This window comes from Rasamsonia byssochlamydoides (assembly GCF_041956645.1).
Source record: "Rasamsonia byssochlamydoides strain NRRL 3658 unplaced genomic scaffold VTN77scaffold_33, whole genome shotgun sequence".
In the NCBI taxonomy this organism is placed as follows: Eukaryota; Fungi; Ascomycota; class Eurotiomycetes; order Eurotiales; family Trichocomaceae; genus Rasamsonia; species Rasamsonia byssochlamydoides.
This window is the reverse complement of record NW_027192416.1, coordinates 269,774-284,942: the sequence shown is the minus strand read 5'-3', so window position 1 is coordinate 284,942 and position 15,169 is coordinate 269,774. Positions and strand designations below refer to the sequence as shown.

Sequence of the window (15,169 nt, the reverse complement as noted above, 5' to 3'; positions counted from 1 at the left end):
CCCCTCCTCCCCCGGCGGGCAACCTGTGCAATCAATCTGTCTTCTTTTCCTCTGGGGACCGAAGCGCCTTGATGAGAGCCCAGTCCTTCTCAAAGTCGCTGCGATAGTACTTCTCATAGAGTGCATTTGTCTCCTGCAGTTCGTCTTCTCTCTTCTTCCGATTCATCAGATCAGTGTCATCTAGAGCTTTCACCTCTTTGAAATAACGCTCCATCTGATCATTTTCCATGTCTCTGGGGCAGCAGGATCTCGTGACTTTCGTCGTCACGATAGCGGCATTTTCCGTCGGGACCAGCGGCCGGACGGTGTCATCCCATTTGAGGTATTTGTGACATGCCATCCGCAATCCCGTCTCGAGCACGGCTTTATCAAACGGGGCCAAAGGTCCGGGCCCCTCCTCCAACATCTTCTGCTTTTGTTCCGGACTCGGAGTCCGTTCGGCTATCCCGGTGGGCGGAGAGCCAGTCCAGAACGGAGACGTCAAAAAGATGACATCCTCATTCAGTTTAATCCACGCCGTGGCTCGATGACGCGGTTGGTCGTACTCAACATTTACCCTCTTGAATGTGTCCCCGGCAAGGTAGTTGTGTCGGAGTTCACCCACCATATTTCGCAAGCCGATGGAGACGGTCGGGATCCCCAGGAAGGTGAAGAGGTCCAGCACTCCACTGCGGAATCCGACCACCATCTGAAAGTAGCCCGTTTCATAGGCCCATTTGAGGAAGTATGCTTCGACGTCTCTCTTGGGCTCTTGGGTGTCGGTGGGCAAATTCAACCAATACGGCCCGATACTGGGATATACATTCCCTTTTGTATCTTTGATCGCGTCGGAGTTGCCACAGAGGACGACACTCAACGACGTGTCATTTTCCCCTTTGGGGAGTTTTGCGATCGCCTCAGCGATATCGATGATTCCTTGAGTGTCCGAGTCCAGCTCCGGATAGGCTCCTCCCAATTTGCCGGTGTCCCGATACAAAACCAGAATGGTGGGTTTGGGCAGGGCCAGCTTCGCGAAAGGGTCCTTGCTGGCAAAGGAAGCCTTCAACTGGCCCTCCATGGTAGGGTTGGATATGATTGCCATGGCTGAAGGGATGGTGTTGATCTTGTCATTGCAGCTTTTGTATATATTCATAGTGGCCTGTCCTTCTCCGATATATTGCAGGTTCTTCCGGGACTGAAGATAATGAGCTGGAGGATTATCCGTATCATTGAGTGGCCGGAGGTTTAGCTTACAACCGTCGACTGACGCCGGAACTGTCTCGCCCGTGAGAGTGTCACGACCCCATGGGACGACAAAGATCCCTTGATCCTTCCGACGGGCAATCCGAGTCAGGTAATCGACACAATCATCAGTCTTCTTCTTGTCACTGGTATCATAGTCGTAGATACAGATGGGATGGGGGTCAATGGCCATGGCGGCTCTCATATGGTACATATCGCCCCTGTGAGTAGCAGACATGAGGTAGATTTTGGCATTTTTCCCTTTCTCGGTTGGGGTTGGGAATTCTGTGACAGGTGGCAGCCATATAGTCATGAAGGTGGTGTGTAGAACTAGAATCAACACAAATAACAGTGTGCTCACAGATGTGTGAAGGTCTGTGTGTGAATATTAATAATGAATGAGTTCTCACAACTTCTATAAGGAGAGGTGAGGAGACCCAATATATATGTGTATATATATATATTATTATTATTATTATTAAAGTATATGCCATTGGCCCTGCAGCCCTACGGTCCTTCTCTAATCTACATATTCCAATAGGCTCTGCACTTCAGTTTTCTAACACCCTGTACCACATCATAAAGATATCACTCGCTGCTATCTTGAATGACAGCTTTCAAGTTTGGCTCCTTCTGAGCCATGTCTTTGAAAAGTTTAAACATCTTAGTGACAGTCATTCAGACCTACAACAATAATGATGGTTGGCATGATAATCTCACATCAAACACCATTGAGGAAATCATCTCATCTCCTTCTGACTGATATCAGAGGGTCTGGGAGGAAGTACAACCACACCCTGGCAGTGACAGCCGGGCAGAAGACACCTAGTGGCAGCAGTGTTATACCACACTATGACCCTTACTATGAGACGCTATCCATCAGCATGACTGATTGCTCCCAAACTCTGAAACCCCTATGACGTGAATAACTGGCTGATGGGAAGGTTTGGACGCCCAATAGACATAACTGATGGGAAGTACACTGCACAGTGTAGGAAGATAGTTGGATTGAATCTGCAGGCTGGAGATAGAAAATCATAAGGGTGGAGGATGGAAGGATGCATAGGCCGGAAGCTGTAACCATGGCCGGAGGTGGGACTCCAGGCTGAGATTACACCTGGATTAGCAAAGGATGACCGCACAAAAGGCCAAAGTAGTCTCCTGTACTATACAATAGAGATCCATAGCTAGCTAGGCACCCTATTGTGGCCCCAAAAGGAAGCTGCACTCACAGAGAAGACAGGATTCTTTCCCTTTCTTCCTCGTCGGTTCTGCACTTATGAGATAGGACCCTACTTTTAGCGAATTCTGTGCTTTTTATACTCATTTTGAGGCCTGACAGTCTTCCTTCCTGTAACCCCTGACGTTTGGCGGTGTTAGGAGCGTCTGCCTGGATGTGCCTGTGACCCTGATGCATTTGATGGTGTTTCTTAGTGCAAAGGGTAAGGACTGAAAAGGGGGTTCTGTGGAAAAGAAAGTGTACCCGAGGGACACATCATCAGTAAGGAAAGAGAGGTCCAATTAGATAAGAGATTGCTGAATGCACCGGCAATGTACATGAACATTGGGTGAAGGCAAAAGAGGCACCTGGAGCTTCAGGTGAAGGGGCTGAAGTTGTAGCGGCAAGAGAATCTAACCCGACAAAACAAAAAATGCAAATAAAAATGAAAATAAGNATACAACAGCTGGGATTCGCTGGTGGTCACCCACCCAACTACTAACCAGCCGGCGTGTGGCTTAAGTACGGCTGAGCAGACGGGAAGCCCTGTTTTCCACACCCTATGGTCGTATGTACCAGCTGACAGGAAGAAATGGATTTAAATATAGGGTCTGTTTGTCGTTGAAGTCAGACCGCCTGGCAGAGATATTGACGATGAGATCAGATGGATCATCTTGTTCAGACGAAAGAGGCATCTGCGTGTATGGAGTATATTTTCATTTCATGATAGTCATCTCATCTCATATCTAACGATCTAGGAACGAAGATCGGTGATCCCTGTAGGTACAGTCATATAGACGAATAGCAAAGTACAGCACATTGGGTCATATATCATCCATCTGTCATTGGATTCGTAGCAAAGTCATATGCAACGCCATCACAAGAGAAACACTTTTGGTGACATGCAGCAAGCCATCGACGTGCTCAACACACAGCGTGCGTCTTGCCGTGTTTGCCCTGCAGCGAGTGCTTGTCCTTCTTGTAGTGCGGGTGGTTGTGCTTCGATTTGCCCGAGTTGACCACGTGTTCGCGAACGTGCCTGTATTCACATTAGCATCAAACTGTCTTACGAGGGCGAAAAAGAGGACTCACTTCTGGTATCGCTCCATCATCGCCTTGTCCATGTCCCCCAGCGTCTGCAGCGCTAGCTTGATGTCGTTGACCAGGCTGTCAGCGCGATGCTTGCTGAAGTCTTCGCGAACCACCACCCGCATCAGCTTCATCTTTTCGCTGTGCGGCGCCATCGTGTAGGCCGGAACCACCCAGCCTCGCTCACGCAGTTGATGGGCGATCGCAAACTCGTCGTAGAAACGGTCAGGGTCTGGCTTCAGACGGAAGGCGACCAACGGCAGGCCGTGGCCACGGCCTTTGCTCATGATGATGAAGCCCAGCGCCTTGAGCTGCGACGCCAGGTAGTCGGCGGTTCGGGTGAGGTTCAGCATGATGGAGCGGTATCCACGCTTGCCCAGGCGGATCATCTGGTAGTACTGGCCGATAACCTGGGAAGCACCCTTGGAGAAGTTAAGCGTGAAGCTCGCCTGCTCCGCACCGAGATAGTTGATGTTGAAAACCAGTTCCTGCGGGAGGTACTCGGGCGAACGCCAGATCACCCAGCCAACACCAGGGTAGACCTAGATGACATCAATATCTGCAAATCTGCCATCTACCTAGAGGAAACCTTACCAGTCCGTACTTGTGACCCGACACGTTGATCGAAACCACCTTTTCCAGTCTGAAATCCCATTCCAGGTTGGGGTTGACGAACGGAGCAACGAAGCCACCGCTGGCGGCATCGACGTGAATGGGAACATCGAGGCCCTTCTCGACCAGCAGATCGTTGATGGCCTTGACATCCTCATATTCTCCGGTATACGTCGTGCCCAGGATGGCGCAGATGCCGATGGTGTTCTCGTCCACCAGCGAGACCGCCTCCTCGGGATCGATGACATAGCGCTCATCCGTGCAGTAGACGTACTTCTCCTCCACGTCAAAGTAGCGCGCCGCCTTCTCCCAGCACACCTGGACGGCACTGTTCATCACAATGTTGGGACGCGAGTAGTCCTTGCCCTCCGCCTTGCGCTTGTTCTGCCAGCGCTTCTTCATCGCGAGAGTGGCCAGCATGATGGCTTCAGACGAGCCAATGGTCGACGTCCCCATGGCGTGCGGGCTGTTGTCGTCGGTGGGGGCATGGAATAGTCTCGCAATCATGTTCACGCAGCGGTTTTGGATATCCGCAGACTGGGGGTACTCTTCGTAGTCGATGAAGTTCTTGCTGAACGCCTCCGTCATGAGTTTTTCAGCCTCCTCTTCCTGTGATCATGTTAGCAAAGCTCCAGCTGATAGACCTATTTCGACCGCTGACTTACCATGTAGGTGGTAACGAAACTCGCCAGGCTAGACACGAATTAGCTTAACAACGCCTGACCAGTGCAGCGGGAGACGTACTTGAGCATTGGGTTGCCATCGAGACTGAGATCGTCCTTGATCATGCGGTAGGCAATCTCACGAGGCATCTCCTTCTCCGGCATCTCGTGGGTGGGCAGCTCCTCTGCCGCGTAGCGAGACCCGTAGACGCTCGAGGAGAAGTCATCTTCGCCTGGCGGGTTCAGGTCCAGCGTTTCGACACGGGGGAGCGTCGGCGTGACGGGGACTTCGGCGTCCTTTTTGACGGTAGCCAAGTGCACCATTGTGTAGCAGCAGTACAAACGAGGTATGGAGGAATTGAGGAGTGGTGTTGCCTTGAGAAGAGGCCTAAGAATGGGAAACCGAAACGCACGCACTGGGTGAGGCACTCTCTTTTATGCCCGGATGGAGCTTCATTCTCTGGGAGCTGAGAATACGGAGGAGGGGCATTCACTCCATCGTCCGGGGTGGGGGGCAACCCAAGCCAGTGGAGGTCTAGGTCCACGTCAGAGGGCAGGGACAGGCGTGCATTCAGCTTGCAGCCATTGTCGGACGTTTCGTGTTGGAACGTGCCTTGCAAAGTTCGCCGATTCAGCTTCGCAAGCTCCCCGCAGCATCATTGCGTCGCGTCAACCAATGCAACTCCCTGCCTGGACAGGGCAGGCCGCCAGCGTGCCTCGCATGCTGTTTGAGAACAGTACCTAATTCTCCTTCATCATATCCTTCATCTCCTACGTTGGGCGAAGTTGCTACGAAGGATCTCAGGGGCCTGTCCCAGGATGGCCTTTGCATGCGGGGTTGCACACAAGATTGATTGCAATCAAAATGACTCGTTCAGCCAGCGAACCACCGCCTGTCGACCAGGTGGCTAACCAACAGCCCGTGCAGGCTAGCAACTCAACTGGCAGGCAAGCGAACGTCCCTCGTCCGTGGGAAAATTACGTGCAGTTTCATCGTGCTGCTGATAAACGACCGTGATAATTGCTTCCCCTCCCCCCGCTCCTGCTGAGCCACTCAGCCACACCCAACCACGTCGACCCACGAGATGCCTGGAAGGTTGAAACCAAAGCAGTGCTGAGTATCCACCGAACCACTGCGAATCCATTCGTCGAAAATGCCTCTGTACGATACCGCCTTGTGCTACTGATAGGATGCTCTTTTTATTCCTCGATGGGCGTTGGTGAGGCTCAGACTGTTGACATGTCTCCAGATCCTATTCGTTGCGTCCTCCTGCCTTATCTATCTGCTGCGCCCGTACCTGTGCAGACTGCAGGTGATCGTACAGCGAGGAAAGCTTAGCAAAGCTTGGCTCTGGGTTTGGCGGGTCTCGCAGCGCTGGTCGCCACTATCGGGGCCCTTAGCGTTGTCTGTGAGGGGGGATGACGATGTCGTACTTCTAATAATAATCCTAACGAGTCAATGGTCATTATTAGATGCAGCTCAATCCGACAATCCGCTCTCAAGGACGAATGGCGGTGTGCAGAGCGACCGCATGGCAGGCCGCAGACCAACTGGACCAAGCAGTGCTACACTGAGTGTCTCACCTCGAAATGATCAACTACGATTAATTACCCGAAGGGACATCTGCAGAAAGCCAGTACGGAGGACAGACATACCTGCCCTTGAGACCACTTTCCCATGCGATCCCACTTGTGACCAGTTTCTGCTTTTTCCTACTTCTCACGGCGGGCAGATCAACAGCCTCGATCTTTTTCCTCTCTCCATGGAGTCAGTCCATATTGATAAGCTTGTCCAGCCATTGATTTTCAGGGCATCAACCCCGCTATTAAGAAACATGGACGTTGATTCGTCGCTCCAGGACCGCGTTTCGCCTACGGCCATGTCATGTCCTTGCTGTTGACATAATATACCATACACCATATTACCTTGGAAGATCAACTTCAAGCACGACTGATTTGATTTGATTTGATTTGATTTCATTGATATTATGCCCTAAAATAATCCATCCAGGCTAATTAATGATTCTCGGTGTCTTTTCATTTCACCGCTATGGTACAGCGAAGCGACTGACAATCAATCAACCACAGCAAGCCAAATTCATTCATCCACTGCAAAAAAAAAAGAAAGGAACTTGAACTCCACCCTCAGAGAATGAAATGAAATGGTCAATATACACACAGACAGGCTTAGAGGGTAGGGGGGAAAAAATTAATCGATCGACTCTTCTCGTGCAGAATAGATATCCATGGTTCCTTTCACTATTTCCACAAGCGAACGAGGCGAAAAACTTCCGACCAACAGTTGATTAAGAGTGGATGATGGATGGATTTCTTCGAGCCAGTCGAATATAGGTAGAGGAGAAATCATGGGAAAAAAAAAACGTCTGACCAGACCCCATTACTGATGGCTGTTTACTTGTGGCTGGTTCCGTTGACGGCTTTCTCGGGCTTCTCACTCCTGAAGACCTTGCGTTTGAGCCAGCCGAGCAAGCCGCCCTTTTTGTCAGATGATTTCCCGGAGCTCTTGGTTTTGGTCGCGGCGATTGGAGCGGCATTCGCAGCAGCTTGATCGGGAGTCTCTTTCGGCTGCTGCTGCGGCTTCTGTTCTGGCGCGCTGGTCTCTCCGGTCTCTGTCTTTCCGCTGTCACCACCCTTGCCGTTGACGTCGGCTTTCTTTTCACCGGCAGCTTCCTCGGGCTGGGTTGGTTGAGAGGCTTCTTCCGGCTTTGAGGAATCCTGCGGCTCCACGACCTGCTTGGCATCCTGGGCTGCCTCGCTTGAGGGCTGGCTGTCAGTCGCGGAGGTCTGGTTCGCATTGGAATCCTCTGCGGCCGGAACAGCACCCGCGACTTTGCTGCTATCTACGCCAGCAGCCACAGGGGTAGCTGCTTGGGTAGATGGAACATCACCGGCGCCGCCAGTCTGCTGAGTAGATGGAGCTTCGGCTGCCGCAGTAGACGGCTGGGTGTCATGGCTCTCGTTGAGCACATGGGTGCCCAGTGCAGCTGCCGCAGCACCACCGCCAACGCCTGCTATTTCAGTCGTTCCCACTCTGTCTGAGGCCGTTGTGCTCTCTGACGTCTCAGCCGTGGTGGCAGGTGCCTTGTTGTCGTAGCCTTTCTGAATGCCCGTGGTATCTGTGGTCGTTTCGCTTGGGAGGGTGTCGTTCGCGACGGATTCGTTGGCCTTTGCGTTGTCGGTGACATCAGCAGCACTGTCGGCAACAGCTGGTGAAGGGTTCTGAGCAACGCTTTCGGTTTTGCTTGTGAGGTTGTCATCTGTGATTGATTGACTGGCCTCTGCGACGTCACCAGCAACGCCGTCAGTCGTACTTGTAAGAGTGTCATTGGCGGCCAATGCAGCGACCTTTAAGCTGTCGGTAACGGCACTCGTAGGGCCGCCAGCGAGGCTGTCGCTTACAGACGCAGTGTCAGCAACTGAAGGAGTTCCTGGAAACCGCCCGGGGACAGCTAACTCTGATGTGCTGGCATCTTTTCCGGTCGTGAAACTGTCGCCTAACGTCCTTGCTGCTTCACCTTCATCAACTCGGGGTTTCTTTGGAGGCTGCTCCTGTTCCTGCGTGAGGAAGATTGGGTTCTGATGAGGACGCTTGACGTGTGGAGTGGCCACAGAAGCGGCGGCGGAAGCGGCTTGGTCGGCTCTGCTCTCCTCGCTCGAGGGCGTGGCGTCCGTGTTCACAGCGTTCTGGGCATCTGGAGCTTCGGCCGCTGCAGTTGTCAGTTGGGAAATCGAATGATCTTGTTGAGCCGACCTACCGGGAGCAGTCTCGTTCTTTTGCTCAGCAGCCCCAGCTGCAGTGGTAGCGGCATCATCCTTCGTAGCAGGTTCTGTTGGTGTCTCGGAAACAGGCTTTGATTCCTCACTCGCGACCTTAGTGTCCTCAACGGGCGCAGTCTTCTCTTCCGTCTGTTCCGTTGGTGAACTCTCTTCAGCTGGGGCAGGCTTCGTATCTGAAGGAGGGGTTGTGGCGACCGATTCAGCAGGCTCAGAAACAGGAGCTGAATCTGCAGTGCGTGACGACTCGTCAGTTAGGCCGCAAAGCTGAGTTGGAGCCTGAGAAATCGACTGTACTCACCTGCTTCCTCCCGCACAGGCTCAGCCACTTCCTCTTTCTTGTCCTCGTCGACAGCGGGCTGGGAAGGTTGAGCGGTGTCCTCTTGCTGCGTTTCTGCCTCGCTGGATTCCTTGGAGTCGCCTTCGCCTGCGTCTGTTGGCGCTGCGACCGGAGTTTCGTTCGAGGAAGCCGGCGCAGGTGCCGTGGCGGGCGACTCCGCGGTATTCGCAGCGTTCTCCTGGCCGTTCACGAGACGGTCTTCCTCCTTAAGATCTGGGCTTCTGTGCGATTGTTAGACGTTCGAGTTCTACTGCATCATAGTCGACATGTCGACTTACGTGACGTTCTTCACATCAGGGACGGCCTTGGCTGCTTTGGCGGCTCCTCCACCACCGCCGCCGCTCTTGTTCCTATTCCTGTTGTGCTTCTTCCCTCCCCTCTTGGGCATTTTGTCGTCAGTATCAATTGGACTGGATTGGGTCGGCGGATGAGACGGGATGGGTTGGTCGTCAAGGAATACCTAGCTAGCTACCTAGCTGGTGGGTGGAAGAATCAAAATTGAAACGAAACTTTATTACAGGTGTCAGCGCAGGCCAGGGAGATTAATTAGGTAATAATGCACTGCATGCCTTGCCTCTTCTTGCCTTGCGCTGGTTCTCCAATAACGGCGGATTCCCACCGTTTCTTTGGGGCTTGGCTTTGGACGTTTTCAGTGTGCGCCACGGTTGCCGTTGGGGTTTTTTCCCTTCTCTTTTCTCTTTTTCGTTGATCCAGCTCCACAAGGACCACAACCCGCGCCAGTCCCCTCCCCCGCCGTCCTCCGGACCTTCCCTTCCCAAGGATCGGGGCTATTCATGATGAAGAGGACAGCTGGCCATTCCAGCAGTTTCTCCACCTGGCCCGAGGTCTGAGCAGTTCCCAATAACAGTATGGAGTCGCTCTCTTCCTTCTAAGGTTCCTTTCCCTGCCTTGCCTTCGCTTCAGAATACAGATAAATAGGGACCTACCTTGATGTGGCTGACATACCTCTGCGTGGCGTGGGATTGCATGCATTGCATGGCTGCAGGCAGGCGATGTGCAGCCTGTACGGAGAAGTCCGTATGAGGAATGCATTAATGAACGGTACCGGAATGATTAGTTAGTTGATTATGGCTGGTTCCGGCTGCAGGAACACACTACTCCGTACAGTACCTACTAGGACTGTATTCGGTTGCGGCTAAGCTTAGGTACAGTCATTCCTATCTCCCTACCCAGGTACAGAGTATATACGTAGGGATATATGCACCTATATAGAGGGATGTCTCAAATCGGCAACTTGTCTTGAGACCTGCTGTCTATCTGATCCTGTCCTGCAGATAGGTAACGGTACCTGCAGCTGGTGTTTGGCTTGGCACGCCAGCCCTCGGGTTCCTACCTCCGACCGGGGTGCTTTACAGCAGTTCCTGAGATGATATATACCGTTCAATATACATTTCTTTTTTTTTTCTTTTTATCTCTGCAGGGGAACTACAATTAATAAATCATGCTACCTAATAATAACTGTTAGGTAGTGAAGAAAGAAAGACAAATGGATTCTGATTCCATTGTGATTGCGATTGGTGCAAAGGTTTGTGTGCAGGACCTCCCCTTGCCTTACTTATTCTGGTTAGATTGAACATCTCAGTTAAAAGCTGTCTACATATTATCAGCATTTCGATACTGTTAAAGAGCAACAAAAAAAAAACAAGGAAAAATCAAGAAGTAAATAAAAGGAGGAAAGGGGGGGAAAGAAATCATGGTTATGATGGCAATCATGATGATAAATGAAAGGCACTGGTATCTTATCTGCCTACATAAATCTACCTATCCACCTAAGGACAGAACAGGACATAATTACAGAACATGCAGACAGACATACATACGTCATCATAATAATCAGTGGTCCTAGGTACAGAGATAGAGTGTAAAGTGTTGATGGGCCACAGTTCAGATTCAGCTAGAAGCAAAAGATGTCAAGGCATCTCTCTCTCTCTCTGTCTCTTCTTTCTCTCTTCTGTTTTCCTGAATCTGCGACAGAAAGAGAGATAGATAGATCATATAACGCTAGCTGTCAGCAAAGTGACAATATACAACTTCTGCCGGAATTGGGAATATTTCCAAAATATATGTTACCCTATATATATGTATGTACAGGACAGGACATACGATGGATGCAGATGCAGATATCTCTATCCTGTCGATCGGGGTATATAATACCAGCAAGATGCAAAGCGAAGGGAAAAAAAAAAGTGCGCATCGAATAGAAAATGCCATCTAGTCGAGTTTTTCCCGACTCGTAGTCGTCGTCGACGGCGGCATGCTAGGATCGCTCTTGGACGCCTCGGCCGTACTGACTGCGTGGAAGGAGAAGTCGAGTTCGCCGACGAGCGAGCGGACGTTGCTGTATACATACATGCGTCAGTAACTAAACGCCTATTTCTGTAAAATCTTTGTGTGGGTGATGACTCACGCAATCAACTTCTCCAAATCTCCAATGATGCACCGCGTCGACACCTGCAGCACCGAAAACGCCGCGTACCCCGGTTCCGCGCTGTGGCTGATGCTGAGGATGTCCTTGTCCAGCTCCTTGAGTTTCTCGGAGAAGGAGTAGGGTCGTGGCGTCTTCAGGTATGGTGGCAGCGGCTGCGAGTTCATGATGCTGGCCGATAGCAGCGACAAAAGCGAGGTGATCTCGTGCGTTGTCAGGTTGGCGGTCACCATCAGCGTCTTGAAGTCCTGGTACCAGGCGGATCCGGATTCGTTGGCGTGGTCGTTGCTCATCTGGGCGAAGGTTTTGGAGGCGTATTCTACGAGGGTGACGTAGTTGACGATGCTGGAGACAAACAAACATCAGCATGAAGAAAAATGACCGATGATATGATATGAAAGTCAACTTACTTCCGCATACATGTGATGATCGTATCATACTGCCGCTTGGGAAACCGCCCGCCAATCGGGACTTCCCACTTCAGGAAATCGGAGTACGTTTGCAGACTGCTCAGCATCAGGATCTGTTTCGCATACACGCGATGGCGTGCCTTCTCCAGCCGCCGTCCAGCCGACGTCTTCAGCGTCATGTCTCCCTCGTCCCCCCGAGCGCGAGCCGTAACGGTCTCATGGACAATCGAGTAGTAGTTGGCCAGCAGGTACAAGGACGCACCGAGGCTCTTCCGCAGCACGCCGTGCTCTGAGATCGGGAATGGGAATACAGTCCACATGAAGGCCACCGCCAGTCCGCCAGCTACCGTCGCCAGTCGGTACGGCGCCAGCAGGTAGATGGGATAGTAATCCTGCCCGTTGGACGTCGCGACCTGCTTGCCGACCTTGCGCACCTCCAGCTCGTACCCGATGATCATGGTCGTGGTGACGATGTTGATCATGCCCATCATCGTCAGGCGAGGTTTTTTGATCGGGATGTAGTACGCGATGGCAATGTAGACAAACATGAACACGATCACCCCCGCTGTCTGCCCAGCGGGGATATACCAGACCACCAGGCTGGCCACCATGGCGATGACGGTCCCCAGCACTCGGAGGACGAAACTGGCGATGCTCTGTCCGGCTGTCGGAGACATGCTGATCGCCACCATGATCATGGCCCAGAGGAGCCGTTGCCGGACGAAGAACGCCTGCGTGTCATGCAGAAAATCAATGATGGCGACCGACATCGTCGCACACGCCACTCGAAAGCCAAACGCGGACTCCGCAGAGCGCAAAAACTTCGGGATCAGACGAATCCAGTCGCCTATCTTCTGCATGGCGTTTTCCGGAGGCAAGTGCTCGGGGTCCTTCCGCGTCTTGTAGGCCTCGCCAAGGTACAGGACGACGTTCTGGCTGTGGATATCGCCGATGTCGTCCTCGCCATGTCCATCCTGGACTCTAATCGAGCTCAAGACCCATTTCTTCAACCGCTTGCCGCCTGGAATAATCAGTCTCGTTCGAGACATTTTTCCGCACGCAACCCGCCCGTCGGCGAAGCGAACAAATTCCAGAATGGCGCGGCTTGCGGAGTAGAGCAACTGCTCCATCTATAGGCTACATATTAGCAAGGCGGGGATAGCACGGTAGGGATAAATCTCAGGGGGGAACATACGTAGAGCAAAAGATACAGCTGCCGCTCGTTGCGTTCCCGGGTAAGACCAACGTCGATATTCTCGGGAAATTCGACAGAAGTATCTTCCGGATGCTCAAAGAAGTCGGGGGGTACCTTAATCCCCTTCTCCTGGCACCACACCCGTAACGCAACGAGTTTTCCTCGGTAGAACTCCTCGCTCTTCATTTCTAGATACTCTGCAAAGCCATCATCTCCCGGCGCGGTGGCAGCAGCCGTAGCCTCCACATCCTTGGCATCCCCAGTTGCGGTACTCTCCGGTGCAGGGGAAGCCTTCTTCTTGGGAGGTTTGGCCAGTTTGAGTCTGTACGTGACGTGTTGTAACCCTTCATCCATCACCTTAATGATATGCGCGAACGGTTCGTGGACCGCCCTCATGATGTCGTTCCACTCATGGACAATTCGCTGTCTCGCGGCGTCCCGATTGATATCCTGTTCTTCGAGTGGCTTGTTCCATTTGTTGTACTCCGACAGACGCTCAAAGATATCGACCACGGAACCGAGCCCGACGATCGGGACCATCGTCCGTCGTAACTGTGCAAATAACTCACTCAGATCGTCAGGGCCCAGGTGCCCTAGGGCGATTTCTCGCTTGGCAAAGGGAAGATCTCCGTGAAGCTTGCCATGAAGCTCCGTGATTTTGCTCACTGCGGTCTTGATGGCTTCCGCTTCGGAGCTGTAGATCTTCTTCCCTTTCTTCCCTCTCTTCTCGGTCTTCATATCGTAGGTTTCGACCCGGCCAAACATATCTTTTTGCTCCATGGATTCGAAGTACGCCGCGTGAGCCTTGAGCGCGCCACGCAGCGCCCCGATGTACCCCGTCATCTGCTTGAAAACGACCTGTCTGGACGTCATAGGAAAGATCAAGAAGGATACGCCTGCCGCGATCGCCAGACCGGCGAAGAATGCCCCAATGAGCCGTCTCATAAAGGTGATGCCTACCGACATGGTCCCGAATTGCGGAGCGTAGGTGGTGGTAACGTTGGCCACAATGGAGTACATGATGACCGGGAAGTTGAACTGCGAGTATTTCGCTCTCACGGTGTTAATCATGTAGATCTGGAAGAATAACCAGATGCCGGCCACCGCAGCAGCGGAGGAATTATACGGGGCCGTCGAAGACGGTATCGCGGTTCCGGTATGCTTCCTCGCCTGGGTCGCACAGAAGATCATCAAAAACGCAAATGCTGATGCGAGGCAGATCGCCAGGATGTTGAAAACAAACGTCTGGATGAATTTGGATCGGGGCATGATGGCAAACCCGAAGATGGAGATGACGCCAACGAAATAACCCAGGGTGGTGAATGTATCAGCTACGGGCGTAGATTGGTAGCTTGTATATGTCAGCAGTTGTATCAATTACTTTTGGAAAGAAAGAAAACCATACATTGCCACAGAGATTGTAGGCGGAATAGCACCCCTATTGATGTTGTTAGTTCAGACAAACGAAAAGAATCGGAATTCTGACTTGATCATCAGCTTTACAGTCTGCGTATCCAGCTCTGTTTTGGCCCATAGCGCTTTCAGAGTGGCCACGATGCCTGGCTTCTCACTCTTTTTCACTTCCGGGCCATTGCTTGTCTGGCTGGTATTCCCGCCAGCCTCTGACGACTCGGGAGCAGAGCTGCTGCTCCTGCTCGAAGCCATTTTGATTCGAAATCGCGATTCTCTTTGCCTTTTTCTGCTGTATCAGCTGGTCTGTCCGGACTAATGCCTGAGGGGCGAAAAATACAATCATCTATGACGTTCTTGACGCCGCAATACACAGGTCGACAGACGGCGGGCCATCGCAGTCAACCATCACCAAACTGTGGGAAATGGGATGATTTCTGGCCGTCGAGACGCTCAATTGAACCTGGAATATAAGAACGGCCGATGATGGATGCGCGTTTGGTCTGGACATTCTTTCATCTTGTACGGAGTAATCCCGATAATTCGGTTAGGTTCCTTAGTAAGCCCGCCCCCGCGGGGAAGCCGTCCCATCAGAAGAGACGGAATCTGTGAAGACCTGACTCACCTAGATAATCCTCTTTAGAAAGAACAATAATGAGGCTGCTAGTTATTTCTTAACCTCGCCCTTATTCTTATCTCTTCTCTCTCCCCGCAAGGCTAACTCAATTCTTTAATACAACCTCAATAGTATCCTCAACTTCGTCCTTCAT

At 52.0% G+C, this 15,169-nt stretch overlaps 4 protein-coding genes across 4 annotated transcripts; all 4 read right to left on the bottom strand.

The window, feature by feature from the left end:
- Positions 1 to 31: 31 nt before the first annotated feature.
- Positions 32 to 1,414, bottom strand: VTN77DRAFT_4793 (uncharacterized protein; the record flags this gene model as incomplete). Its single annotated transcript, XM_069420891.1, has 1 exon — positions 32 to 1,414. One exon carries the CDS (start codon positions 1,412 to 1,414, stop codon positions 32 to 34), a length of 1,383 nt encoding a protein of 460 aa, XP_069277556.1.
- Positions 1,415 to 3,364: 1,950 nt separating this feature from the next.
- VTN77DRAFT_4792 (uncharacterized protein) lies at positions 3,365 to 5,127 on the bottom strand (the record flags this gene model as incomplete). Its single annotated transcript, XM_069420890.1, has 5 exons — positions 3,365 to 3,479; positions 3,533 to 4,071; positions 4,124 to 4,750; positions 4,807 to 4,834; positions 4,886 to 5,127. 5 exons carry the CDS (start codon positions 5,125 to 5,127, stop codon positions 3,365 to 3,367), a joined length of 1,551 nt encoding a protein of 516 aa, XP_069277555.1.
- A 2,088-nt stretch (positions 5,128 to 7,215) lies between these two features.
- Positions 7,216 to 9,326, bottom strand: VTN77DRAFT_4791 (uncharacterized protein; the record flags this gene model as incomplete). The annotated part of the gene is made up of 4 exons (XM_069420889.1): positions 7,216 to 8,531; positions 8,580 to 8,828; positions 8,900 to 9,159; positions 9,217 to 9,326. The coding sequence occupies 4 exons, from the start codon at positions 9,324 to 9,326 to the stop codon at positions 7,216 to 7,218; spliced, it is 1,935 nt and encodes a 644-aa protein (XP_069277554.1).
- Positions 9,327 to 11,170: 1,844 nt separating this feature from the next.
- VTN77DRAFT_4790 (uncharacterized protein) lies at positions 11,171 to 14,654 on the bottom strand (the record flags this gene model as incomplete). Its single annotated transcript, XM_069420888.1, has 6 exons — positions 11,171 to 11,297; positions 11,367 to 11,729; positions 11,795 to 12,924; positions 12,990 to 14,340; positions 14,395 to 14,427; positions 14,476 to 14,654. 6 exons carry the CDS (start codon positions 14,652 to 14,654, stop codon positions 11,171 to 11,173), a joined length of 3,183 nt encoding a protein of 1,060 aa, XP_069277553.1.
- Positions 14,655 to 15,169: the final 515 nt, after the last annotated feature.